Below are 27,261 nucleotides of genomic sequence, written 5' to 3'. Positions count from 1 at the left end.
CTCTGTCACTAACCTCTGCAGAGAAAAGAAATGAATGGCCCAGAACACCTCTTAAGGCCAGAGCTGGTGGCCTTTGGGGACGTAGCGAGAATACTTCTGTAGTGAGGTGCATGCTGCTCCAAGCTCAATTTGTGTTAGAACTCTGTCTTTGTAGAACATTTAAAGAGGCACAGAAATGTATAAGTTCTGGGCCTAATCCATATGAACTATCCTTAGAAGACTGGAAAGGTTGGGCACAGTCACACACACTTGTAAACCCAGCACTGGGGAGAACAGGTAAGAGCCAGGTTCAAGGCCAGTCTTGGCTACATGGTCAGGTCAGGGCCTTCCTGTGCTACTTGAGACTTTGTCTCAAAAAAAAAAAAAAAAAAAAAAGTCAGAAGGTACGGGGTTGTGGGGAAGAATGGGGATAGGGGAGAGAAGGAACCAGCAAAGTACTATGGCAATCCTAGCTAATAAAGATTTTAGAACCAAGCAGGAGGTGTTGTCATAACTTCAAAATGTGTTAGTGGCTTGGAGCTGTATACTACATTGAGGCTAGACCACATTTGAAGCGCACATGTGAGTCTGATGAGGACTCTGGCAGGAATTAGGTACACCTAAAAACTGGAATCTTGGTGTCTTTAACAAACACAGAGATATGTGTTTTCATTTTAATCCCAGGTGTGAGCTGTGGGATTGATTGCTTCACAGCAGCTGATTTGCCTCATGCCCTAGCAGAAGCGTCGCTTTGCCGTCGGTGGGTAGTTTCTGCAGTTGTGTGATGTCTGGAAGTCAGGGAAGTTTTCAGAGTATATAAATGAGAGTCCTGATAGGTGGGGTTGGTGGTCATTCAGGGGCAATGGTTGCAGTAGTTTGCTTAAAGAAATAAGAAATTATAGAGACAGATCTCTCTCTCTCTCCTCTCTCTCTCTCTCTCTCTCTCTCTCTCCCCCCCCCCCCCATCCTTCTTTCTCTATCTAGTGATAGGTGAAACCTGGGAATAAAATTCTGGAAAAGAGCCCACGAAGTAGCAAAGACCGGCTATAAGCAAAGAACAAATAGGAATGAGATTCAAGGATCTCTGTATCCCCTCCATTTCCATCCTTCTTTTAGTAATGGGGGTGAAACCTGGGGATAAAAGATAGGAAAAAGAACCCCAAGGTAGAAAAGCCCAGCTACAGCATCTTTGCTATCCAGTGCCAAGGAATGGGACTGAACTGAATTCTAGTGTTTTATAGAAAGGATTGTTTATCATTATGGATCAGGTCTGGGGTATAATGGGGGTACTCATGCCACAGCTTGTATGGGTCAGAGGACGGTGTTGTGGAGCTGGGTTTCTTATGTGGATTCTGGGGATGGAACTCTATCCTCAGAATTCTGTGCCATCTTGATACCCCCAAATGGAGGCATTTCAAGAAATATAAGTACGAAATACTCCAATGAGATTTCTACACAGATGATCAAAGTGCGCCCTTATTTGCTCTTGCTGCATCTGGACATGAGGACAGAGATAAACAGAGGGAATCGTTGAGCAAAACTTTGAAAAATTCTTCCCTTATTCATATTGTAAAAAAAAAAACAAAAGCAAAAACAAAAAGCACAAAAGTGTTGTGTGTTTGAAGGGAATGGTAGATGGCTGGAAACTATTTTCAACTGAGATTAGCATGAGTGTGAACTGGAGTTAACCATCTCTTCTGGCTCTGGGGAACAGAAAGACTGGGGTGAAATGAAGACAGACTTTTGGACTTCGGGGATTCTAAGGAGAAAACCCGTGGAGCTCTAAGATGTGCGTGTTCATCGTCAAGAAAAGGGAAGCACTGCCCATCCCTTCATTCCCAGCACTCAGTAGACAGTCAAGTGCATCTCTGAGTTTGAGGCCAGCCTGGGCTACATATTGAATTCCAGGACAATCAGGGATATGTAACATAGTTCCTGTCTCAAAATGCCAAAAGGAAAAGAAAAGAAAAAGAAAAGAAAAAGAAGGAAGGGGAAGGGAGGGGAGGGAAAGGGAAAAAAGGAAAAGAGAAAACAAAAGAAAAGAAAAAAGAAAAAGAGAAAAAAGGAAAATGTGGTTCCAACCCCTGGCCTGAGGCCCAGAGCGATTCTTCCTGCCAGTCCTGTGGACCAGGGGACAGAACACTGAGTCAATATTCTTGAAACTTAAGGTCCCATAGAATTTGCCTTGCTAGGTTTGTGCTGGAGCCTGGGACCCATCACTGCTCAGGTCTTTCTGATGCTTCCCTTTCGGAATAGGAATATCTAACCTGTATCTGTCTAGTCACTGGGTTTTGAAGCAAATCCCATGTCAGATTTCACAGGATTGCAGATGGAAACATGACTTACAGGTGAACAGGAACTATATCCTCGCTCACACTTGGTTTAGATATTTGTATCAGGAGATTTTCAATTTAGAGCCTATGCTGAAGGAGTTAAGGATGTGAGGTCTGAGGATGCTGGGAATCCTATCCCCATAATGTAAATACTGACCGATGCCTTACCTCTAGTGTGATGTGACTTGGAGTCATGGCATCTAATAAAGGTTAAACAGGGTCATCTGGATGCGGTCCTATCCAGGATTAGAGGCACCAGGAAGTATATACAGGAGGGATGGGCTGGTAGGTACACTGCACCTCAGGAAGCCATCCACCCCCTAGGGGGAGGTCTAGTCACAGCAACACCTGAGCCAGTCTGACAGAGGATTTGTAGGCTCCATATATATGGCAAAGTAAATTTCTTTTGCCTGAGCTCTACAGTCTGGGGTATTTTGTTAGGAAGCCCTAGAAAACTAACACATACGACTAACTGAAGATAGTAAACCATATGATTTCAGGAACAAGCAAGGTCTTAACCCTGCGCCATTTCCAAGAGCATCCAGCTGTGAAGCCACGCCCACAAAGCCCACTTCTTGCTGGAGTAGGTCTGCTGATGACTAATGAGAGCAGAGCTAAAGCCAAAGCCATGCCCAAACCAAGGGCTTCTCTACGGACTAGACTGAGTCCTCTAGTGAGAGGTGAGGTGTGGCATCCCATCCAGACCCTACCCACACAGGCTGTTTACAAAAAGCTTCTACTTGGAGTGTGTCCTCTGGTGTCTGGTAAGAAGTGACTTAAAAGCAAAGGCACGCCCACACTGGGGGCACAGGTAAGGCTTCTCCCCTGTATGGCTCCTCTGGTGCCCGATGAGGTTGAACTTTTGGCTAAAAGCCTTGCCACACTCGGGACACACGTAGGGCTTCTCCCCCGTGTGTGTCTTCTGGTGTCTGATGAAGAGAGACTTAAACTCGAAGGCTCGGCCACACTCGGGGCACTGGTAAGGCTTCTCGTCTCCGTGGGTCCTTTGGTGTCTAATGAGAGAGACCTTCTTTCCAAATGCTCGCCCACATTCGGCGCACAGGAACGGCTTCTCCCCCGTGTGGATCCTCTGGTGCCTAGCGAGGTTGAACTTCTGCCTGAAGCGCTGGCCACACTGGGGACACGCGTAGGGCTTTTCCCCGGTGTGAGTCTTCTGGTGCCCGATGAGGTTGAACTTCTGGCTGAACCCTCTGCCACACTGAGGACACACGTAAGGCTTCTCGCCCGTGTGGATCTTCTGGTGTCTTGTAAGGAGCGACTTAAACTCAAAGCTTCGCCCGCACTCGGGGCACTGGTAGGGCTTCTCCCACCTCGCGTGGGTCCTCTGGTGTCTGATGAGCATGGACTCCTTTACAAAGGCACGCCCGCACTCGGGGCACAGGAAGGGCAACTCCCCTGCGTGAATCCTCTGGTGCCCGATGAGGTTGAACTTCTGGCTGAATCCCTTACCACACTGCGGGCACACATAGGGCTTGTCCCCCATGTGCGTCTTTCGGTGTCTGGTGAGGAGCGACTTAAACTCAAAGGCTCGCCCACACTCGGGGCACAGGAAAGGTTTCACCTCCGTGTGAATCCTCTGGTGCCTGATGAGGTTGACCTTCTGGGTGAAACTCCAGCCACACTGGCGACACACGAAAGGCTTCTCCCCGGTGTGTGTCTTCAGGTGTCTCATGAGCGTACCCTTCTGGCCAAAGCGCTGCCCGCACTCCGGGCAGACGTGCGGTTTCTCCCCGGAGTGTGTGAGCTGATGGGTGAGGAGGCGGGAGAGCAGCCTGAAGCCGCGGCCACACACGGAGCAGATGAAGGGGTTGTCGCCCGAGTGTGACCAGCGGTGCTGCAGGAGCGACGCCTTCCGGCAGAAGCCGCGGCCACACTCGGGACACACGAAGGGCTTCTTGTCCAGGTGAGTGCGCTGGTGGAGGAGGAGGTCGATCTTCTGGCGGAAGCCGCGTCCGCACTCGGGACAGGCGAGCGGGCTCTCCCCGGAGTGAATGATCTTCTTGTGGTTGTTGAGCGACGACACGTACATGAAGCCGCGCCCGCACTCCTCGCACACGTGCGGCTTCTCCCCCGAGTGCTTCCTCTGGTGCACGGTGAGGGAGGCCTTCTGAGTGAACTGGTGCCCGCACTCGGAGCACGAGTACGGCTTCTCCCCTCCGTCCATTCTCTGGAGCTTCGTAAGGTCTGAACTCTGGCAAAAGCCGGCTCCGCCGCAGTCGGGAGACGCGGGAGGCTTCGGGGCGCCGAACAGGTCTGTGACGTCATCGAGCCCCAGCGGAAAGGCTCCCTGTGTGACGTCTCCGGATGTCACTGCTCCCTGTGTGACGTCTCCGGACGTCACTGCTCCGTGTGTGTCGGCTCCAGACATCGTTGCTGCACCATGTGTGAGGTGTGTGCCGGCTCCGGACGCCGCTGCTCCGTGTGTGACGCCTCCTGACGTCACTGCTCCATGTGTGACGACTCCATGTGTGACGGCTCCGTGTGTGACAGCTCCGGACGTCACTGCACCGTGTGTGACGTGTGTGACAGCTCCGGACGCCGCCGCTGACTCCTCCTCCTCGGGGCCCTTCAGCACAGTGACTGCCTCCTCGGGGGCCAGGCCCAGGCCGGCCTGTCTGCTGTCGCCTTCCACCCAGTACGCTGCCTGACCTTGGCACGGGCTAAAGAATGTCTCCAGAATCATCCCCTGCGACAGGGCGTCGCCGCAGTCTCTCTCTTCACCTCCTTCTTTGCTAGAGCAGCCTGGAGCGTCTGACTGGAAGTCGCTCCCTGCTGGTGGGCTTGGGAAAGTCTGAGAGGGAGGTCCGTTCAGCACACATACTCTGAGGACTTCCGGACTAGCAAGGGATGTCGGGCAGGAGAGACACGGCTCTAATTCTGTCCTGGGTTCTGCTAGGGAGAAAGCAATGGTCAGAATCAGAGAGGTGCCTTGTGGGTAGGAACATTTCCCCCACAGTGGTTCCTCAGATGTTCACGACAAACACTCCCTTTACAGGTCTATGCTTTCCTGCAGCCTTCCCATGGCTGTGAGAGGAAAACGAAAACAATGAAAAGCCTTATGGGTAATGTCTGCTCTGCAAGCTATTACAATTAGAATTGCTAACCGTGGCATGAACATCCACGAATACTCGCTATTACTCAATCAGATATTACAAATTTCTTCAGTGGTTTTCTTTGTTCTATAAGGAAGTGACTAAGTTTCAAGTCATCCCCCAAATGGGAGAGGCAGTACTAAACAATGTCAAGAGGTCCATACGTGTGGTATTCAACTGAATACCTGGTTGTTTAGCGAATCAGGAAAATAAGCTGGGACTCTCTTATCAGAAAGTGGGGATTCGGCAAAGAAGCAGGGTGCCATGGCCTCCACCTATGAGCCCTTAAAGAAATCTGATTCTCGGACCCAATTAATCCAAGAGTCTATTTGGATTTTCTAAGTGTTCCCTTCTAACAACAGGACTTGCCAGGGACATGGCAAGTCAATATACCTGTTCGGTTCTTACGTACTTGGAGCTGATTACAGAAAAATCGGATGAGCTCTGACTGAGGCCTCAGAATGGCCAGCCTTTCTAGACCTACCTGATTCCTACTGACCAACACAAAGGGAGACATATTTCATGGAGCATCTGCAATAGGTCTGCCAACTGCTTATGGATGATTGTTGGGCCACAGTCAGTTATTAGTATACTATCTACTGCCCCCTTCACACTGAAGAGGAGTCATTACAAGAAGGACATCCAAAGAAGTCTAAAGTACATACTGTAGAGCCTTTTATAGCCTTTTATGAAGCACCTGAAACTCCTGAGTCCCACTGTTTTGTTTGTTTTGTTTTGTTTTGTTTTGTTTTTATCCTAAGAAAACAACTTCAAGGGGCTGGAGAGATGGCTCAGCGGTTAAACACACTGACTGCTCTTCCAAAGGTCCTGGGTTCAAAATCCCAGCAACCACATGGTGGCTCACGACCATCCATAATGAGATCTGACGCCCTCTTCTGGGGTGTCTGAAGACAGCGACAATGTACTTACTTAAAGTAAATAAATCTAAAAAGAAAAAGAAACTACTTCAAAAAAGTGGAGGATGACCTAAATCAAATCAATGTCTCTTCCACCACAGAGGTAGAGTCCACAAGCCATGGGAGCAAGCAGTGTTCCACACTGGCTTCACGGGAAGGGACCACAGTGGTTCTCAGAAGGCATTCTCCTCCTGCTGATGGCATGGGGTGGGGCGTGGCAGAATTTTGGAATGGAACCCCTGCTACAAGTTGGGGGGAGGGGCTGGCCATTGGCCCTGTGAGCCCGGGGGCAGGGCAAGCTCAAGTTTGTGAGTCTTAAGAATTAATGGTTTCTGTCTTCTTAGTTTGTGATTAACTTGGTGCCCATTACCCTTCTCTTCCTTCTGTTAATGGTAGGATAGAAATATTCTAAACATAACATGCAAGGCACAAACAAAAGCCCACAGAGGGAAGGTACCTCAGCATACCTGTGGACATTTTACCGCCTGAAGTACAGACAACTTTTGTTTAGGTCTTATTATCCTCTATATTCTTATTTATCATACTTTTTAAAGAAATTGCAGTTTAATCATCAATATGACTGCAAAAATCTTAGATGTAAAGGACATTCTACTGTAGAGCCATCAAAATAAAAGCTGGGACTTTTAAAATCATTTTTTCTGGGCTGGAAAGATGGCTCAGCGGTTAAGAGCACTGACTGCTCTTCCAAAGGTCCTGAGTTCAATTCCCAGCAACCACATGGTGGCTCACAACCATCTGTAATGAGATCTGACACCCTCTTCTGGTGTGTCTGAAGACAGCTACAGTGTACTTACATATAATAATAAATAATTTTTTTTTAAAAATCATTTTTTCTTCTTTCTAATGTTCTTTCTCTGTAATTTCTCTTTTTTAATGGTTTGTTGTTGCTGTAGTGGTGGTGGTGGTGGTAGTGGTGGAGGTGGAGGTAATTTAGGGATTTAGTTGGTTGGTTGTTGTTGATGTTGTGATTTGAAGGGTTGGTTGGTTGGTTGGATTTTGGTACTGGGGATGAGGGCAAGATTACCTCTTTTACCATTTCCTTCTTTTTGAAGATTTTCCTTACCCTTAGTTTAACATATGTAACACAAACTATTTCTATTCGTGTCAATGAATCACTTTCATTCCTCGGGGACAGTTTTGCTAGGTATAAAATTTACAATCCTTTCAGCAATTGAGAAAAATCCCTTCCATGTCTTCTTCACTGGCCTAGTTAGTTCACATGAAAAATCCTCTCTAGGCAAGGCATTTCTACCCCCCATTGGCTGCCACCAGATCTTTCCTCTCTTTTTAGTTTCCAGAATTGTAGTTATCATGTGTCTTAGTGTGTGTGTGTGTGTGTGTGTGTGTGTGTGTGTGTGGTGTGTATTTAATGTTTCTATGGCTTCTTGTATCTATATGCTTATCTTTTAATAAGTTTTCAACCATGATTCTCTCAAATATTTTTCTGTACCTTTTTAGGTTCTGATGATATAAGTGCTATTTCTTTTTCTTTTCCCACAAGTCTCTAAAACCATTCTTTCTTCAGGCTATTTTCTTTCTTTAGATTTATGACATTTTATTGTTCTGGAATCAAGTTCACTGATTACACTTGGATGTAGTAGTGCATATATTTAATCCCACCACTCAGAAGGCAGAGCAAATGGACCTCTTTGTGATCAAGGCCAGATAGGGTGACAAAGTGTGACCCTGTCTTAAAACATAAAACAAACTCATGGATTCCACCCTATCATTCCAACACTATAGCTAAGCCCATCCAACGAATTCACATTTTTTATTTATTCATTATGTATACAGCATTCTGCCTGTATGTACAGCTGCAGACCAAAAGAGGGCATCAGATCTCATGCCAGATGGTTGTGAGCCACCATGTGGTTGCTGGGAATTGAACTCAGGACCTCTGGAAAAGCTCAGTGCTCTTAACCACTGAGCCATCTCTCCAGCCCCATGAATTCACATTTTGTGATATATTTAAGTAACACAACTGCATGTACATGTAATAGGTTGGAAATCCTGGGAATGCTTATTTATTCAGTACTGGGGACTGAACCTAAGGCCTTGTTCATGTTAGGCTAATGCTCCATTCGTGAACTATGCCCCTTTTATTTTGAAGGTCTCACAGTTATTCACATTGACCTTGAACTCACTCTGTAACCAGGCCGCCATTCTTGTCATTCTCCTGCCTCAGCCAAATGCTAAATTCACAGTCCTGCATCCACCAGGCCCTGGAAGATAATTCCAATCTCCAATCCCCACCACTACCACCACCACCACCACCTAATCAACTGTATGTCTCCGTCATCTTCAAGTTTTAATTTCCTGGCTCTTGGTATGAAGGGTGGTAGTTTTATTCTATGCTGAATTGGCTTTCATGCTGAGACTCTGGGACCTATTAGAAATATGCACCCTATGTATGCCCAACAACACTCAGACGCAAGTCAGAAGTTAAGCACACCATGATCTAGCTATCAATATGATGTAATTCTACTCGCCAACAAAAATGAATTATTAATGTTCAGCCCATGGATAAAATTCTAAGTAATTATGCTAAGTAGAGAAAACAATTGCATCCTGTATAAATCAATTTACATAAATTCTAGAAAACTCAGCCAAATATATAATCAGGAGAAACGGGTTTGAAAGGAGGAGATGTCATTGGCAGTTGATGACTTTGGGGAAGGGTGAATCGGTTTCCTTTAAGGTGAGGCCCTGGTAGGTCTACCACACTCTAGTGAATGGTCTCACGCTCACAAATACATGGGCAAAACAAATGAGACGTGCCGGGCTATTTTTATAAAGAAAGAAAAAGGAGGACATGAAGTTGGGAACTGTGTGGTGGAAGGGAGATCTGGGAGATGTGAGAGTGAATATGATCAAAATACAGTCTATGCATACATGAAATTCTCAAAAAGAATTAATAAAACTAATTTATTCAGTGGCTGGAAAGACGGCTCAGCAGTTAAGAGCACTGACTACTCTTCCAGGCATCCTGAGTTCAATTCCTAGCAACCACATGGTGGCTCACAACCATCTGTAATGGGGATCTGATGCCCTCTTCTGGTGTGTCTGAAGACAGCTACAGTGTACTGTACAGTGTACAGTATATATAATAATAAATAAATCTTTAAAAAAATGTATTGAGTTTCAAAAACTAATAAAATACTCTTTTTAAAAAAGAAAGGACAAGGAGACTGAAAAGCAGAAGTTGTGGTAGGGTATATGGAAAGTTTGGGAATGATGGATGTGCTCACTATTTCAGTCGTAACAAAACTTACTGACTCTTCAAATACAGTTTACTCACCCTTAAAAACATCCTTTTTGTTCTTAATACCTCATACCTTAATAGCATTTTATATGTGAATATATTTCCTGTAACATTCTTTTTTACAAAGACCAAACTAGATATAATGCATAACATCCCCCACATGGTTTATTTAGAAGAAAAATAAGAGGGTAGTGTTGCCGATATTTAATCTCAGCCCCAAGGAGGCAGAGGCAGGCAAAGCTCTATGAGTGCAAAGTTAACCTGGTCTACATAGGGGGGCCCAGGCCAGCCAAGGCTACATAGTGAGAACCTGTCACAAAAAACAAAAAGCAAAAAACAAAACAAAACAAAAACCCTTTTTAAGATGTTAAAAGTGAAGACAAATTCATTTAAAAAAAAATAAGCCAGGCAGAAATTTACCTGTATATTCTAATAATCATATAAAATGAGTGTGGGTTGGATTAAAGACCTAATTCTTTAGGGGAAATTCGGCAACAGTGATCAATAACAGAAGAAAATTGAACTACAATGTGGGCAAATGTCTCAAGCAGCCCATCACTCCCAGAAGGGGACAGATCACGTGAGAAGATATTCAGACCATCAGATTCCAATACGATGGGGAAATGGTTCAGGCAGTACCCCGTGTTGGTAAGGATGTGTCAGAAAAATTCTCGCACTGCCACTGGGGCTGGTGCTCTGAACTGCGTCAGACAGTTGGCACAACTCACCATTCAAAGCCGCGCCTGTATGTGGGCCAGCTATTTCAGCCCTAGCTGTGGTTCCTGCATCCTTCCACAGTGACACAAATGTAGAGTAACATTATTTAATTGCCACGGATTGGGGGTTGCATGCTATGCATGGAGAAGTTTACAAACGTGCAAAATAACGTGGTATGCTGTAGGACCCACGCGGTGGGTAAAAGGGCAAAGGTAACCATGGAATATGGACAGGGAAGGGGGTGGGGAAGCCGGACAGTCTGAGAAGGAACAAGCCTGCCCCCTGGTGGACAATGGGCTCCTAGCCCCCAGGGGCTGTCAGACTGCCATACTTCTTCACGTTAACTAAACCATCATAAAGAAAACAAGGCTGTGGGGCTTTAAAGGCTGGGTGTGATGTACAGCAGTTTATGGGTCAAGAAGAGAAAATGAAGAGCATTCAGGGGGACCAGTCAGTCTCGAGGGCGGGAACTGTTTTGACCGGCAAGGGCATGAGCACGCAGAGAAATCAGGTACCCTATGGGGTTGACCTCCTAGCAAGTGTGAGAGGGAGGGAGAGAGACAGTGCTACCCAGCCTTACCTGGAGCCCCAGGAGGCCTACAGAAAAGCTCCCTTAGGATGTCAGAGTGGACCCCTTCCTTGTCTGCAGAGCCCCTCAAGGCCTTGTGTCCTCACCTGCCCAGAGTCTCCTACTTACCAGGACAAAGGTCCAGAAAGCATCCGCTGCCATCTCTCCAGGGCTCCGCCCCTTGTTCCAGCTGTGTGATGAGTTTTGGTTTGGAAAATGCAATTCCTAGTCATAAGAAATAAACCCAAAGTGACCTTAAGCTAGCAGCTAAAGAGGCTTCAACAGAACTGCGGGCCATTGTAGATGTCAAACACCCAGAAGGGAGGTAGGGAGATGGGGAAAGAATATCAGAATACTAAGAATGAACAAGGGCAGGGGATCTTGGGTCGAAAGCAGGGGAATCATGCCTAGAAATACACTGTCAGTCACTGCATGCACAAGCACACACGTGTGCAGTTACCCACGTGTGCAGTCACACACGTGCAGGTGCACACATACTTCACTGCCAAACATGGACATTCTCAAGGAGAGCAGAGGGTGCTGGCTGCCACAGAGACATTTGACATGCCCACAGATAACCTCCAAGACGTAAACGGGGCGACCTTACCCAGGGAGACCAGATGGCTATAGTTCTCCAGCATCACTTCCCTGTACAGGATCCTCTGAGCCGGACTCAGCAGCTCCCACTCCATCTGGCTGAAGGCCACAGCCACGTCATGGAAGGCCATTAATGCCTGTAACAAAAAATAAATAAATAAATAAATAAATAAATAAATAAATAAATAAAAACAAAAACAAAAAAAAACAAAACACATCCCTGCTCATGAAAACAGCAGCTTGGCAAAAACCAGTAACCAGCTTCGGTCACCATCCAGGACCAAGGCAGTAAGAATGCGGTGACTGGCAGCAACATCATGAGGTGTGCAGGCCCTGCTTCCTACCCTGAGCAACTGTCGTATGTTGAAGACAACTTCCTTGTACAGACACCAGTTCTATACATAGAACCCAGAAATGCTGGGTTTCCTGTTTTTACTCTAGGCATATACAAGGCCTTCAAAAGCCACAGCTTTAACTGGTGTGGCCATATAGCAGGGCTTGAGATCAGGAACACTGTATCCTTCCACTTTACTCTTCAGTTCATTAACTTTCCCTGACGTGGTTCTTGCTATACTGTCTGTGTTAGATAAACTCTCAGCTCCTACCACAGTGACCTGGGTAGCTGAGATTCCATAAGTACCACCATACACAGTTGATAAATATCACTTAAAAGTTACTTTAGCTGTGCACTTCCTATACAAATTCTAGAGTAACCTTGTATATACCTACAAACAACAGAAACTAGTGTAACTTTACCAGAATTTGTTTACCATGGGTTTTAGTTAGGGTTTCTATTGCTACAATTAAATACTATTAAAAGCAAGTTGGGAAGGAAAAGGTTTATTTGGCTTACACTTCCACATCATAGTCCATCACTGAAGGAAGTCAGGATGAGAGCTCACACAGGGCAAGACCCTGGAGGCAGGAGTTGATGCAGAGGCCATGGAGAGTGCTGCTTACTGGCTTGCTTCCCCTGGCTTGCTTAGCTTGCTTTCTTATAGAACCCAGGACCACCAGTCCAGAGATGGCACCACCCACATTGGGCTGGGCCTTCCCCAACTATCACCAACCAAGAAAATGTTCCACAGTCTGGCCCAGTCCTGAAGCATTTTCTCTGTTGAGGTTTACTTCGCCCAGATGACTATAGCTTGTATCAAGTGGACACAAATTAGCCAGCATATCATGTATTTCCATTTAGGGAGAAGTGACTTCTTTATAATGTCAAATCTTCCAGTCTTTACAGTGTGTGTGTGTGTGTGTGTGTGTGTGTGTGAGAGAGAGAGAGAGAGAGAGAGAGAGAGAGAGAGAGAGAGAGAGAGAAGGGGGAAGCAGAGACAGAGAAAGACAGACAGAGAGACAGAGACAGAGAGAAAGATGATTTCTTTTACAAAATGTAATTTCTAGTACTAAATCCTGTATAGATTTTTACTATACTACACTTTGGAATTTCTGCGTGTGTTATATGTATGATCTTGATGGCAGATCAAGTAGTTTGGATGCATATTCACTGCTACAATATACAGGGCATGTGATATTTATATACAGACTATCTATATACAACCTGGCTGAACTCACTCACGAGCCCTAAGACGTTTTTCTGCTAAATTCCTTGAGAATTTTCTGCTAAATTCCTTGAGAATTTTCTACAGGGACGGTTGTGTCACGGGGAAATAAGGACAGTTTAGTTCTTAGCTCTTAGCTCTCTTTCCTTCCTCTTCTGCTCTAGCTGGAACTTTCAGCATTATACTGAATGAGTGGAGAAAACAGACATCCTGTGCTGATCCTCAGTCTTATGAAAAAAAGTGGACTCAGTTCTTCACCATTAGCATGCAAACATCAGAACTGCTATCATCGAAAATCAAGAAAACAGGTCATCAAAGAATACAGAGACAGGCAGTGGTGCACACTTTTAATCCTTGCACTCAGAAGGCAGAGGCAGGTGGATCTCTATGAGTTGGAGGCCATCCTGGGCCACAGAGCAAGTTCCAGGACATCTGAGAATACACAGAGAAGCTCCATCTCAAAAAAAAAAAAAACAAACAAAAACAAAAACAAAAAGCAAAAAAACAAAAACAAACAAGCAAACAAAGTACAGAGAAATTGAAACTTTGCACACTCCTGGCAGGAACACAAAACAAGACACTTCTACAGGAGAGTTTGATAGTACTATACCAGCAATTCCATAACACTGAAAGCACAAACTGAAAACACTGTAGCACAATGTCCATAGCATCATCTGTCACAGCAGCTTAAAGGTGGGAACAACCCAAGTCCCTAACAACTGGTGACAAATGATGACATGAACTATGTCACACACCAACATTAAAAAGGAAATCCTAACCTGTGTTTTCTAGAATAGGCCTTGAAAATATCACACCAAGTGAAATATGCCCGTCGCAAAAAGAGAAAGGCTGTGCTTCTTTTATCTGAAGGATGGTGATGATGGTTACACAGACGTGATGACACTGAGTTGTCCATTGAAAATAGTAAAATAAAAATGATAAACTTTATAGTAAGATAGCATGGATCTATTCCCACAGCTCGACAAACGGCATCAGATGTAGGTTTCAGGACAAGATGGTTGTATTAGTAAGGATTTTCTAGAGTCACAGAACTTATGGGAAGTCTCTATATAGTAGAAGAATTCGTTGATGACTTACAGTCTATAGTCCAACTCCCCAACAATGTCAGCAGCAGCTGAGGATGGAAGTCCAAGGATCTAGCAGTTGCTCAGTCCCACAAGGCAAGCAGGCGAAGAAGAGAGAGTGAATCTTCCTTCTTCCAATGTCCTTATGTAGGTCTCCAACAGAAGGTACGGCCCAGATTAAAGGTGTGTGCCACCATGCCTGGATCTGGGACTTGCTTTGCCCCAGATGACCTTGAACTCAGAGATTTCCCTGTCTTAATCTTCTGGGATTCATAGCCACTATGCCTCGAGTTCTCCAAGCTAAGATCCAGGTCAGAAATTTGTATCACCCAGCCTCAAGATTAGGATCACAGGTGAGCCTTCCAATTCTGGATTGTAGTTCATTCTAGATATAGTCAAGCTGACAACGAAGAACAGCCAGTACAGTGGTCTTTAACCTTCTTCTGAACCACACTTGTCTGGTTTGGGTATGAGGGTGACACAGCTCCATAAAGGGAATCTTAAAGGCATCCCTCCTCTTCTAGCTTGAGGAGGAAGGTGCAGCGTTGATGCTAAGTCTTTAATGTGTCGTGGGATCCTACACAAAAGTCACCAGCACTTTGATATGAATTGAGTTGAACCTTTGGATCATTTAGGTGGTACTGCCATCTAATCACAAGCATAGAAGGCCTTTCTCCCATCCGAGTACTAAGCAGGCCTGACCCTGCTTAGCTTCCCCCAGTCATTCAGGGTTCCAGGACTGGAAGCAAAACCCTCTCTATTTCTTGAAGTCTCTTTTTTTTTTCCCAGAAATGTTTTCATGAACAAATCTATGGCTCTGGTTAAATTTATTTCCAAGAATTTCTGGATGCTATTTTGAAGGAATTGTTCCTTCTTTATTCTCAAACAGATTAGTGGTAAGACAGAGATAGAACCGGAATGTATGTTTTGGTTATGTATACTGCAGATTTTATTACTCTGATGAATTTGCTAACTCTAGCCATCTTTTTTCCCTCTGGAAATGTTATTCAACTCATGATCGTCTAAGCAAATGCCTAAAATTTTTCTTTCTCATGGTGCTAGACGTCAACTGGAAGTGTTAATGTGGGGCTTCATCTGTTCCCAAGACAGCATCTTGTCAACTCCACAAGGGACAAACATCATCCTCATACGGAAGGGGGAGCAAAGGAGACACAAGGGGCCAAATTAGTTCCCTTTAGGCTCTTTATGAGGTCAGTCTTCTGCGAGTTCTGCCCCCATGACTTACGCTCCTCTCTGAGATCCTATCTTGTTTCAACATGACTCTTGGGGCAAATACACAGACTATGGGAAAGTAGTCAGCAGTTTTAAGGGGTTGGATCAGGTTCTGAGTAAAGAGATCATCTTACTCTTTCTTACCAGTTTGATATCTCACTGATGAGTGCTGGTTTTCAGATAACAAACCAGCTCCGTCACACTGATGGTCTCTTGTGGGAAACAAGTCACCTCTCACTTAACTACTTCCAAATGTTCTGTCTTTGATTATTAAAACCATGGTGTGGTTTTGGATTTGGTTTGTTCTGAATGCTCATTTTACTTGGTGTTTATGGGTTTCTTACACGTACAGAGATCATTGTTCACAGACTTTATAAAAGTTGCTTCTTCACCTCCTCCATCTGTCTCTTCCTCCATTCCTTCTGTGAACATCAGTATACCTACTAGTGCCCAGAGCTCTCCTAAGCTCTGGTTTTATTTACTTTCTCTTGCATTCTTTGTTTGCTCTTTAGAATGGACACACGGTTGAGCAATCTCCGGCCTTCCGTCTGTCTACCCAATGGGCTGTTGAAAGCCTTTGCTGAAATTCTCACTCCAGTCAGTAGGCATCGTAGCTCTATAATTTGCCCATTGCTTCTTTTTATAATTTGTCTTTGCTGAATTCTCTATTTGTTGAAACACTATTGACTTGAATTCTTATGGTTCTGCCAAAAAGATGGGCAACATAAGAGTAGGTTGGCAGCTGAAAATATCACCGTGCTCTCTAGCCACTGAGCGTCAGCTGCTTCCTTCAACGGTGTCTTCCAATTCCGACTAGACGCCATCATTCTGCAGACCCTGGTTCTGACTGCCTCGGTCAGCTCACTGCTTGCTGATGGGAAGGTCAGAGATCTGGATTTCTCTTTTATGAAATTTTCATCACATATTCTTTTTTTAACTGAACTATTCTGTTCATATGAAATATCCACAACTAAATCCATACAATGCAAGGCACATTAGTTGTCTTAGTTATTGTTCTATTGCTGTAAAGAGACACCACCAGCATGGCAACTCTTAAGAAGAAGAAGAACATTTCATCAGGGCCGGCTTACATGGGAAGCATGGTGGCACACAGTCAGACATGATACTAGAGAGCTAGGCAGAGCTCCACACAGATCAGCAGACAGCAGGGAGACAGAGAGACACTGGGCCTGGCTTGAGCATGTGAAACCTCAAAGGCCACCCCACAGTGACACACTTCCTCCAACAAAGCCACACCTACTCCAACAAACTCACAACCCCTTATCCCTGTCAGGTAACACCACTACCTAATGACCAAGCATTCAAATCTATGAGCCTATGGGAGCCATTCGTGTCCAAACCACCACAGAAGCTGGAAGAAGAGAGTATAGAACAAAATAACTCCTGCAAGTACAGGATTTTTATTTTTTTGGAAGTGATGAAAACATTATGGTGAAGGCTATACAATTTAATACACACTAGTTGATAGTATACTAAAATCCACTGAATTGCATATATCTTACGGGTGAACTTCACGGTTATTTTAGTTTCATGTATAGAGTGTTTTGCCTGTATGTGTATCTCTGCACCACATGCATGCCTGGCGCAAAGTTCAGAAGAGGAAGTTGGCTCCCCTGGATCAGAAGTTACTGATAGTCACGAAGAACCAAGCCAGGTCCTCCGCAAGAGCAGCGATGGCTCTTAGCCACTGAGCCATCTCTCCAGCCCCCCATTCTAACACTTAAATTCCAATGCTGGGTCTTCTAGCAAATGGGGATCTTTGCAGTAATGCAGCCTGAAATATGGTTATTGGTTTTTTGTTTTTTGTTTTTTTTTTTTTTTGGTTTTGTTTCTTCTTGGTTTTTTTATAAAACATTAAAGTTTTCGGCAGACTTTTAAAAAAACTTAAGATTCAATGAAGGGCTGTTAAATGGTTTCTAATAGCTACTATCCTGTAGCTACCAGCCCTTTAATGTTATAATTCAACTTTCAAGCAAAATCCTTCATATATAATATATATAATACATATATATGTATGTGCATGTGTGTGTTGGGCTTTTCTGTGCAATTGAGATGATACACAATATAGTAACGGAAAATACAATTTTAAAAAACACTGTTGATGAAGAACATTTCTCTAGGCATCAGGTGTGACGGAACACACTTTGATCCCAGCACTTGGGTGCATATGCATGCATATGGCTGCCGGAGGAAAACCTCAGCTGTCATTTCTCAAGTGTGGTCCACCTTGTTTTCTGAGACAAGATCTGTCATTGGCCTAAGGCTCACTAAATAAGCTCAGCTGCCTGGGCAGTGAGCCCCGAGATCTGCCTCCCCAGCACCGGGGTTACAAGCATGCACTACCACACCTGAATTGTTTTCACATGTTCTAGCATGTATTTGTGTTGGGGAGGTACATGTATGCCATAGCACATGTGTGGAGGTCAGAGGACAACCCACAAGACTTGGTTCTCTCCTTCTACCATGTGAGTTCACAGGAATCAAACTCGAATCACTGGTAGCAGGTGCCTTTACCCACTGTGCCATCTTACCACCCCGACCTTGTATGTGTATGTGTACATGTGTATGTATGTATATATGTGCATGTATATGTGTATGTGTATATGTATGTGTATATGTGTATGTATATGTGTATATATATGTATGTGTATATGCATGTGTGTATATGGGTATATATGTGCATGTATATGTATACATGTGTCTATTATGTATGTGTATGAACGTGAATGCAGCCACCCCAGGGAGGCCAAAAGAGGGTTCCAGGTTCTCTAGAGTTAGCTGGTCTTACAGGTGGTAGTGAGCCAACCAATGGAGTGACAGAAACCAAACTCCAGCTCTCCACAGAGCTTGCTTGCTTCTTTGTTTGCTTGTTTGTTTATTTGGTTAAAGGCAGACAATGTTTCTCTGTATAGCTTTAGCAGTCCTGGAACTCGATCTTTGAACTCGATCCTGGTCTTGAACTCAGAGATTCACCAGTCTCTGCCTCCTGAGTGCTGGGATTAAAGGCATGCATCATCACACCCAGGATGCTCTTACCTGCTGAGTCATCCTCCAGCCTCCCTGGAACCCTTGTTTTATAAAATATGGTTTCTCAGAAATCAAACTCAGGTCCTCAAACTTACAGGACAAGAACTTTATCAGCTACCTTATCACACAGCCCAATCCAGACTTTTAAGCACCACCTTCCAATTTTTTAAGCATGGATGCTTCCTCAATTTAAAATGGCTCAACATATGTTCTTCATTCTACAGCAGTATAAAGTTATATACATTCATTCAGTAGGGGCTAGTCTGATTCTAAATTTTTACTTCTTCCTGAACACAAAGACCCAGTATCCCACATGTTCCGAGTTAGTCAATAGCAATAAGGTGTAAGTCCTAGAGCCATTCAATCATGAGGACCAGTAACTGGTTTTCTACGGTGCCCTGTGAGGCCCAGTTCTTACACATGGCACACTGGGTACATTAAATCCACTTTCTACTTTTAGTATATTCAAGTTACAATGGACTTTCAGAGCATCATCAGTCAAGGAACACATATATAAGAAAACTCAAACACAAAGCAGGTTGGACACAAAACTAAAACTATCCACGTGCCACACACAGACAGCAGGTTTACCATCTTTTACCTCTACCAGAAAACTAATGTATCGAAAACTTCTGACTAGTGCAAGCTTCTGACATAGTAGAAGACAGGCTGCAGTCACAAGGTCTGGGACATTCCTTTGAAAATGTCTTCAACTCTCTAGTTTGTGAAATCCTTCAAAATCCATCCTAGGGGCTGGGAAGGCAGCTCTAGGTAAAGTGTATGCCTTGATTCCCAGCACCCATGCAGAAAACCAGGTGCTGAGATCCCAGCGCTGGGAGCTGGAGATCCCTGGATCCCTGGAGCTCGTTAGGTCAGCCTGGCTTAATCAGTGAGCCTCTGTCTCAAAAGAACAAAACTGACGACTCCTGAAGAACAGGACCCAAGGCTGGCTCCTGGCTTCCGTGCCCTACTGTGCACACACACACTGGGAAGGACAGCCTTCGAATCTATCTCTCTTTAGGCCTTGGGGATCACTGAGTACATAAGCCTGGATATCCTGTGTTTTCATGTTAACTGCATGATAATCACGGTTAACTATGTGGGAAATGTTTTTGTCATGAATGGAAGCAAAGAAATTTTATAGAAAGCTCCAGGTAAGATGGGTTAGACCTCCCAGATGGAGGTAGGGGGTTAGACCTCCCAGATGGAGGTAGGCACTCCTCCCAGATGGAGGTAGGTTGCACCCTCGAGAAAGACTGCAGACAGGAAAAGAGCAAATGGGTATGCGAAATGTCAGGACTCACCTTGTCTCTGGTTGTCAGGAGCCCTGGGGCCATTTCCCACGTTCCAGAATATTCTCCCTGAAGGAGTCTGCTTTCAGAGTCCAATCTGAGGAACAATAATAAAAGCAAGAACACTTAGGAAGAAGGCCCATCACACCCCAGTCTCCCAACTGAGCAGAATGTAGGGATATGGGAGAGGTGAGGTAGGCAGGTTGACAGAGAGCAAACAACTCTACAGCCCATATAACCAGGAAAGAGAACCCACAGGTGTGAGCCAGGCACAAGGTCAAACCCTATCTCTGGCTGAGGAACAGAGCCTCCTCCTCCAACATCTGGGTAAAGCGCAGAGTGCCCAACGGCAAGCAAGCACTCACACTGAAAGAGAAAGCGCTGTGGTGCCCTGAAAACAGAATCGTCCCATCCATACCTGCCTGGAGGCTAAAGGACAGAGTCCAGAACATCCGAAGTAAACAGAGCAAGAGAACGCCAACTGAAGATCTGGGGGAGAACTGGAGATGAGAAGAGACCTGGTCTCTTCTCATGTGATCCTGGCTACACCCACTCACAAAGCCAAGATGAGGCTCCCAAGATCTGAAATGTCACTTGGAATTCAGGTCAGTAGCAGCATTTGAACCATCCTATAGAAAAGTCAACCTCATAAATGGTTTGTAGAGGGAGGTCTCTTACAGATAGGAAAAATTCATTGCTCACATGCTGTACGTGACCTAGCCCGGATCCTGGCTTACACACATGAATGAGAAAAGTCACGCAGGAGAGTTAAAAATATGAATGGGAGCCGGGCGGTGGTGGCGCACGCCTGTAATCCCAGCACTCTGGGAGGCAGAGGCAGGCAGATTTCTGAGTTCGAGGCCAGCCTGGTCTACAGAGTTAGTTCCAGGACAGCCAGGGCTACACAGAGAAACCCTATCTCAAAAAAAAAAAAAAAATGAATGGGGCATGGGACAATGTTTGACCTTGTCATGACCTTCCAGTGTATGGAGGAAAAAGACAGTCATTATTAAAAAGCAAAGCAAAAATACTGAATGAGGTGATATTTATAAATATTGTTAAATATGATACCCTCGACATACAAAAGTATTAAAATATACAGGATGGAAGCTCTCGTGAAATAAAAAAGTACTTAAAGACATGTTAATCAAACATAACATGTAAATTTTATAGAGACATACTGTAGTCAGTGAAAGAAAGAACTCTGACTTGGTCTATAGATGGCGTGACTATGGAGAGAAATCCCACAAAATCAACAAAAAATCCTAGGCAAGTTACTTTACCTAGTAGATACAAAGTTAATAATAAATTATTACTTTCCTATACACTAGTAATGAACCACTAGAATTTAGGATTAAAACAATATAACGCAATAGCATCCAAACAAAGAACTACTAAGTATAATTTATTTAATTATGAGATGGCTATAAGGAAAACTACAAAACCTTGATGCAAGATATGAAAGGTCTAGTCTAGAGAGATGGTTCAGCAGCTAAGAGCACTGCCTGCTCCTCCAGAGGTCCTGAGTTCAATTCCAGCAACCACATGGTGGCTCACAACCATCTGTAATGGGGTCCAACGCCCTCTTCTGGAGTGTCTGAGAATAGTGTCAGTGTACTCAAATAAATGAAAGATCTAATAAGCGAAGACATATACCATATAAGAAGGAAATCGCAGCATTGTGAAGGTGCTAATCTTCCCCAACCTGGGCTACAGATACAAATACATCCCTATCAAAATCTCAGGGAATTAGTTTATAGATATTTTTTTTAAAAAATCACAAATTCATATGAAAGGACAAAGGACACAAGAGAGTTAATACTGAAGAACACAGCCAAACGCTGTCGGAGATCGCAACTTACGAAGCAGCAGTCACAGGACCATGCAGTATTGTTGGTGGGGAGTGGGGGTTGGGGGAGCAAACATAAAAAATGTATCCACATAGATGGAGTCAAATGAACTCTGTCCTAAGTAGTCTGAACTGTCCTGATGAAGATGGTGACTGTTATGCTCAGGGCATAGAATTGTGCAATAGCCCAGTTCAAAATGACCCAGTGAAGACACAAACCAGAGCTGGTCCTTGCCCTGGAGGTGCAGGAGCAGCTGGATTCACTCACAAACAGGCTCTGGCATAGGCCTCCAGAAAGGAGCCAACTCCAAAGAAATCCACACTTGGAGGTGAGGACTGGGTGCCAGGCAGTTCAGTCACTTGTGAGTGAGAAATCTAGGTGATGGATCCATGGAAATTCAGAGCTGTTATACTTCTGGGCATGACTGTAATGTTCTCATACTGTAAAGTTAAAAATTATAAGTCCTCAGAGAGGGATAAATAACACTAAAGACCTTTCTGAAAAGAATATGTGGAAACCTACTACCATAGAAGCCTCAATATACACAGAAAAGGGAGGCAGGGGGAATGTAGTTATCCTGTAATAATAACCCCCACACACACACACTAAATAGCAGAGACTAATAAATTAAAAGTCCATTGCTAGGAATGGATTACCTCTTTTGGAATTGCTGGCCATTGAGGCCCAGAAGACCTTCCCCAAACATTGCAAGCTACTGTCAATGCTCTTGGTTGCTCTCCAATACTTGACAGTAAGACCCTATTGCTGAAGACACCTCCTATTTGAGCCAAAGAACATGAAGAAATCAAACTGGTACCCACCTGGAAGCTTCGTCACTTCCAGCTAGCTTTCAACTGCTAAAAGGTGCTGTGTGTGCTAACAGAGTAAAAAGCAGTCACCAATCGAACCTGGCTACGAGCCCTGCAACTTATTATAATGACTAGCCTAGCAAGATATACAGATATGTCTACTGTCGCAATAGTGGCAAAAACATCATGGGAGACACCAACCATATTCTGCTTGGATTTAAGTGTCTCTCCACAAGATGGAACCTACATCATTATTAGCACATGAACCTATCTAGACGTGCAATAGCTCCTAAGAAGAATCTACTACCACTATGCTGCAAAGTGGATATTAGTATTAAACCAATCTGTAATGATCTATTGGTTTACCCATAGATTGATGCCTCTCTCCCATCCTCACTTGTGACTCTTCTGTTTTCTTAGATAATGATAAACACAGAGCCCCACAACTGGCCAAGATGTAGAGAATAAGAACCTGCAGACATCTCAGTCATAATGGAAACATATATACCACAAAACCCCAGCCAAGACTCAGGTAGCAAACAGGATGTAAGAGCAAGAAGTGGTGGATAACTCCAAGGAAACAATGTCTTTGGGCCACAATAGGGCAACTGTACATATAAGCTCACAGCAGTTACAGCACCATGCACATGACCTGTGCAAGCCTAAACTAGAACAAATCTCAGCATAGAGATAGGAGTTCGACACCAAATCCTTAGTACAGAACTACTGGCAATTATTAGCTGCTGGAAGAGGAGACTGTTTTCTCTTAGAGTATATAGCCTGTGGTAAGATTATCACAATCCAGTGAAATTTTCAAGAATATTGAATCCAGCATAAGTTAGTCTTAAAGGGTTTTGAAACAAAGAAGAAAGATATGCCACAATGATGGGTGGGTAAAGAAGGCTGGTGGATCGGGGGAAATTTTTCGGTGGTGATTATAATCAAAATGAGTTGTGTGGATCACTCAGAGAACCAAAAAGAAAAAGAGACCTGGCTATGCCTCTAGAAATTCAGAAAGCCAACAAGCCCTGGGACATGAGGGAAATGTCCCTTCCCCTTGCAGTACTCCAGGCTATTGGAAGGTTCCTGTACTGGCTGGTTTTGTGTGTCAACTTGACACAACCTGGAGTTATCACAGAGAAAGGAGCCTCTCTTGAGAAAATGCCTCCATGAGATTCAGCTATAAAGCATTTTCTCAATTAGTGATCAAGGGAGGAGGGCCTCTTGTGGGTGGTGCCATCCCTGGGCTGGTAGTCTTGGGTCCTATAAGAAAGCAAGTCAGTAAGTAACATCCCTCCGTGGCCTCTGCATCAGCTCCTGCTTCCTGACCTGCTTGAGTTCCAGTCCTGACTTCCTTTAGTGATGAACAGCAATGTGGAAGTGTAAGCTGAATAAACCCTTTCCTCCCCAACTTGCTTCTTAGTCATGATGTTTGTGCAGGCATAGAAACCCTAAGACAAATTGGTACCAGGAGTGGGGTATTCCTGCGACAACCTAACCATGTTTTAGGGAGGACTGTGGAAGGACTTTGGAACTTTGGGCTAGAATATCCATTTGGTGTTAAGAGCTCTGTGGGTTATTGTGTAGGAGCTTGGAAGATAATGTTGAGAACAGTACAGAAGTTGAAATCCCGGCTTGTGAAATTTCAGAGGGAATATTAAAGACTCTTATCGGGGCCATGTTTTGATTGTGAAGATTCTGTGGCTTTGGTTAGCTGTGGCTGAAGAATCAGCTGTGATAAACAAGATACCAGAACTACTAAGGCAAATCTTTGGTAATTGATGCTGGTTAGCTGGAACTAAAAAATTAGTGATGATTAAGAAGATACCAGCATCATTAAGGTGAAATCTTCTGGCAAGTGTTTTTTGAGAGCTGTTCCAGAGATAACCAAGATTGAACCTCAAGCTGCAACGGGACTTGGTAATGTGTAAGAGTCACCCAGGTGGTACTGGTTTTGAAGGCATGAAGGGGTCATGAAGAGCAGCTGAGGCTCAGCACTGTGAGGCCATGGGAGGCCATTGGTGAAGCTGCAGCCTCAGTTGCAATTGATGGCCCAGGACGGAAGGAGTCATGCAAAGGAGCTGAGGCTTGGCACCATGAAGAGAGCCATGAGAGGCTATTGGTGAAGCCTAGTTGCAATGGAAGATGTCAGAGTTTAGAGATGCCAGTACCATGAGATGACCACCAAGAACAGCAGCAGCAGTGGAGTACAGGCAGCTGGAGCCTAGAAGACAAGGTGTGTGCTACAAAGGGCAGAACTGGAAAAGTGACCCAAGCCCTTGGAAGAGCCTAGAAGATCATGAGTGGATCCCAGACAGTTGACATTTAATTTGATTTTGCTTTTGATTGTGACTGTGTCATTTTTCCCTCTTGAAGGAAGAAAGTATTTTAGTGCAGGTCAGAGTTAAGAGACTTTTAATTGTAAAAAGACTTTGGATTTTAAAGGAGATTGGATATTTTTAATGGACTGAAATTCTAATATGTAAGAATTTGCAAAGACTGTGGGACTTTTAAAGTTATTTAGATCCTGGGGATGAATAAGAAAGTAAGGATTGAGGCTTAATAGTAATGTATTTGTGTGCCAAGTTGACAAGGGGTCAATTGTACTGGCTGGTTTTGTGTGTCAACTTGACACAGGCTGGAGTTATCACAGAGAAAGGAGCTTCAGTTGAGAAAATGCCTCTATGAGATCCAGCTGTAAGGCATTTTCTCAATTAGTGATCAAGGGGGGGAAGGGCCCCTTGTGGGTGGTGACATTCCTGGGCTGGTAGTCTTGGGTTCTATAAGAGAACAAGCTGAGCAAGCCAGGGGAAGCAAACCAGTTAAAAAAAAAAAAAAAAAAAAAAAAAAAAAAAAAACCTCCCTGGCCTCTGCATCAGCTCCTGCTTCCTGGCCTGCTGGAGTTCCAGTCCTGACTTCCTTTAGTGCTGAACAGCAGTGTGGAAAGTGTAAGCTGAATAAACCCTTTCCTTCCCAACTTGCTTCTTGGTCATGATGTTTGTGAAGGAATAGAAACCCTGACTAAGACAAATATAATCAAAATGAGTTGTGTGGATCACTCAGAGAACTAGAAAGAAAAAGAGACCTGGCTATGCCTCCAGAAATTCAGGGAGCCAACAAGCCCTGGGACATGAGGGAAATGTCTCTTCCCTTTGCAGCACTCCCAGAGCTCAAGGGAGCCACACAAGGTCAGAAGCCCACAAGGTATAAAAAGGACGGACACACACACACACACACTCACAAGCCTTGCCACATACCAAGGCTCCAAAACTTCAAAGCTGGCCCCAGTTCTAGTTTTTATGATTATATTCAATCAAGCAATTCTGTATGTTTTCCCCCAAGGCAAGCCTCCTGCACGAACACTGGTCCTAGTGACCAATCCGTATTTCCAAATTTATGGTGAGCGAAGCTCTCCAAGACTCCTGTCCTCATCAATTCAGATGTTTCTTCCTGTGGAGGATGGCTCCTATCCCTCACCTCCCAGTCTCAACGGAGAGTGGGGGTGGAAAGGTGACATCTAGGTGCCCCAGGTCCAATCTCCCTGACCTCGCACTAACACTGGGGACACACCTACAGCGTCATGGTCTGGAAAGCAGGCCAGACTGACCTGCACCTTGTGTAGGGCAAGGTACTGCACCCCAAATCCCATTCTAACATGGCCCCCTCCCCACCTTCACAGAGACCCTCCTCTGAGATGGGCAGAACAGCTGATTCCACTCCCAAAGACTCCACGCATCAAGGATGGAGCAGCGGCAGACACCTGAACCTTGTTGGTGGCCCCACACCAGCTCTCCGGACTCTTCTCCGCTTGGAAGGATCTGCAGGAGCCGGGTCGTCTGCACTTTTGCTCACCAGAACCTCGGGAGGATCGTCCACAGGCACAGGTGACGACTGCAGGATGCGGAAGTACACCAACCGGGATGACGCGCGCGCACTTCACTACCCACGCAGTGCTAGAGATGGGAGAACTACAATACCCAGAATGCTGCGTGCTGCAAGACACCCCGCGCTGACTTGGTGGCAGCAACCCGAAACTTCAGACTGCAGGAAGGGCTCCCTACCACTAAGGGGCTCTTTCCTTGCCTGCAAGACAACAAGGTAGGATTTTGGAGAAACAGAAAAATCAGAAAAGCCAACCGAAGTAATCTTCAATCTTCAGGTACTTCTAAGGAAGGTCATTGATCAATTCTTTTTAAAAGATGTCTTATCTAGACGCCTTCCTCCTGCCAAAGCTGTCTTGTTTTGTTTTTCACACGCCCGCTTTAAATGACGTCCTGTGTTTTAAACTGCAGCATGTATGGATGCCCTTTTAAATGCTAAAAATGCTGTGGGTGTTGTTTCTTGAAAATAATTCTGATTTTTTTTAAATGATTACAAAAAGACAAGGGCAAGCTAAGGTTGAGTACATTTAAAGCTGTAATGTTTTAAATTATTTTACTCATACAAAACAATCACTTATTGGTTGTAACAGAAAGACAAAGTCTTTGCGAAAAGACTTGGAATTTGAGCGGAACTCAATTTAACTGCATTTGAATTTTCAGTTGTATTTCTAGAAATTTAACGCAAGTGGTATTTTCAAATTATTTCCTATTTGCCACTTAAAGCAGAAGTCAACAGGGACCAGATTCAGCCTTCCACATAAATCAAGCTTTCAAAGGACAACATGTACAAGGAAATAGATGGGGAAGCACTGCCCACCCACGGAAACACTGGAGGAAAATCCGAGGATGTGAACCTGAACTGAAGTGAGCGGAGCACTCCCCTGGTGAGAAAACGTCCTGGCACAGAACAGACCCGAGCAAGACCTGGAGGTCAACCTGAGACGAGGCCGGGGTCCGGGGGGAACCAAGGCTGCTCAGTTGAAAGGACAGTACG

At 44.7% G+C, this 27,261-nt stretch overlaps 1 protein-coding gene across 3 annotated transcripts; it reads right to left on the bottom strand.

Moving 5' to 3' along the window:
• Nucleotides 1–353: 353 nt before the first annotated feature.
• Nucleotides 354–26,282, bottom strand: Znf169 (zinc finger protein 169). Of its 3 annotated transcripts, none has more exons than XM_052157022.1 (5): nucleotides 26,058–26,282; nucleotides 19,740–19,824; nucleotides 11,518–11,644; nucleotides 11,040–11,135; nucleotides 354–5,225 (listed from the first exon to the last, which is right to left on the bottom strand). In XM_052157022.1, exons 2-5 carry the CDS (start codon nucleotides 19,770–19,772, stop codon nucleotides 3,049–3,051), a joined length of 2,433 nt encoding a protein of 810 aa, XP_052012982.1. In that variant the 5' UTR covers nucleotides 19,773–19,824; nucleotides 26,058–26,282; the 3' UTR covers nucleotides 354–3,048. The 3 variants fall into 3 exon arrangements, with proteins under 3 accessions (XP_052012982.1, XP_052012984.1, XP_052012983.1); XM_052157024.1 differs by having other exon boundaries at nucleotides 354–5,222; XM_052157023.1 differs by having other exon boundaries at nucleotides 26,147–26,282.
• Between the last annotated feature and the right edge of the window lie 979 nt (nucleotides 26,283–27,261).

This window comes from Apodemus sylvaticus, chromosome 14 (assembly GCF_947179515.1).
Source record: "Apodemus sylvaticus chromosome 14, mApoSyl1.1, whole genome shotgun sequence".
Taxonomy (NCBI): domain Eukaryota; kingdom Metazoa; phylum Chordata; class Mammalia; order Rodentia; family Muridae; genus Apodemus; species Apodemus sylvaticus.
The sequence above is the reverse complement of the archived record's forward strand: the minus strand, read 5'-3'. Positions and strand labels throughout refer to the sequence as shown.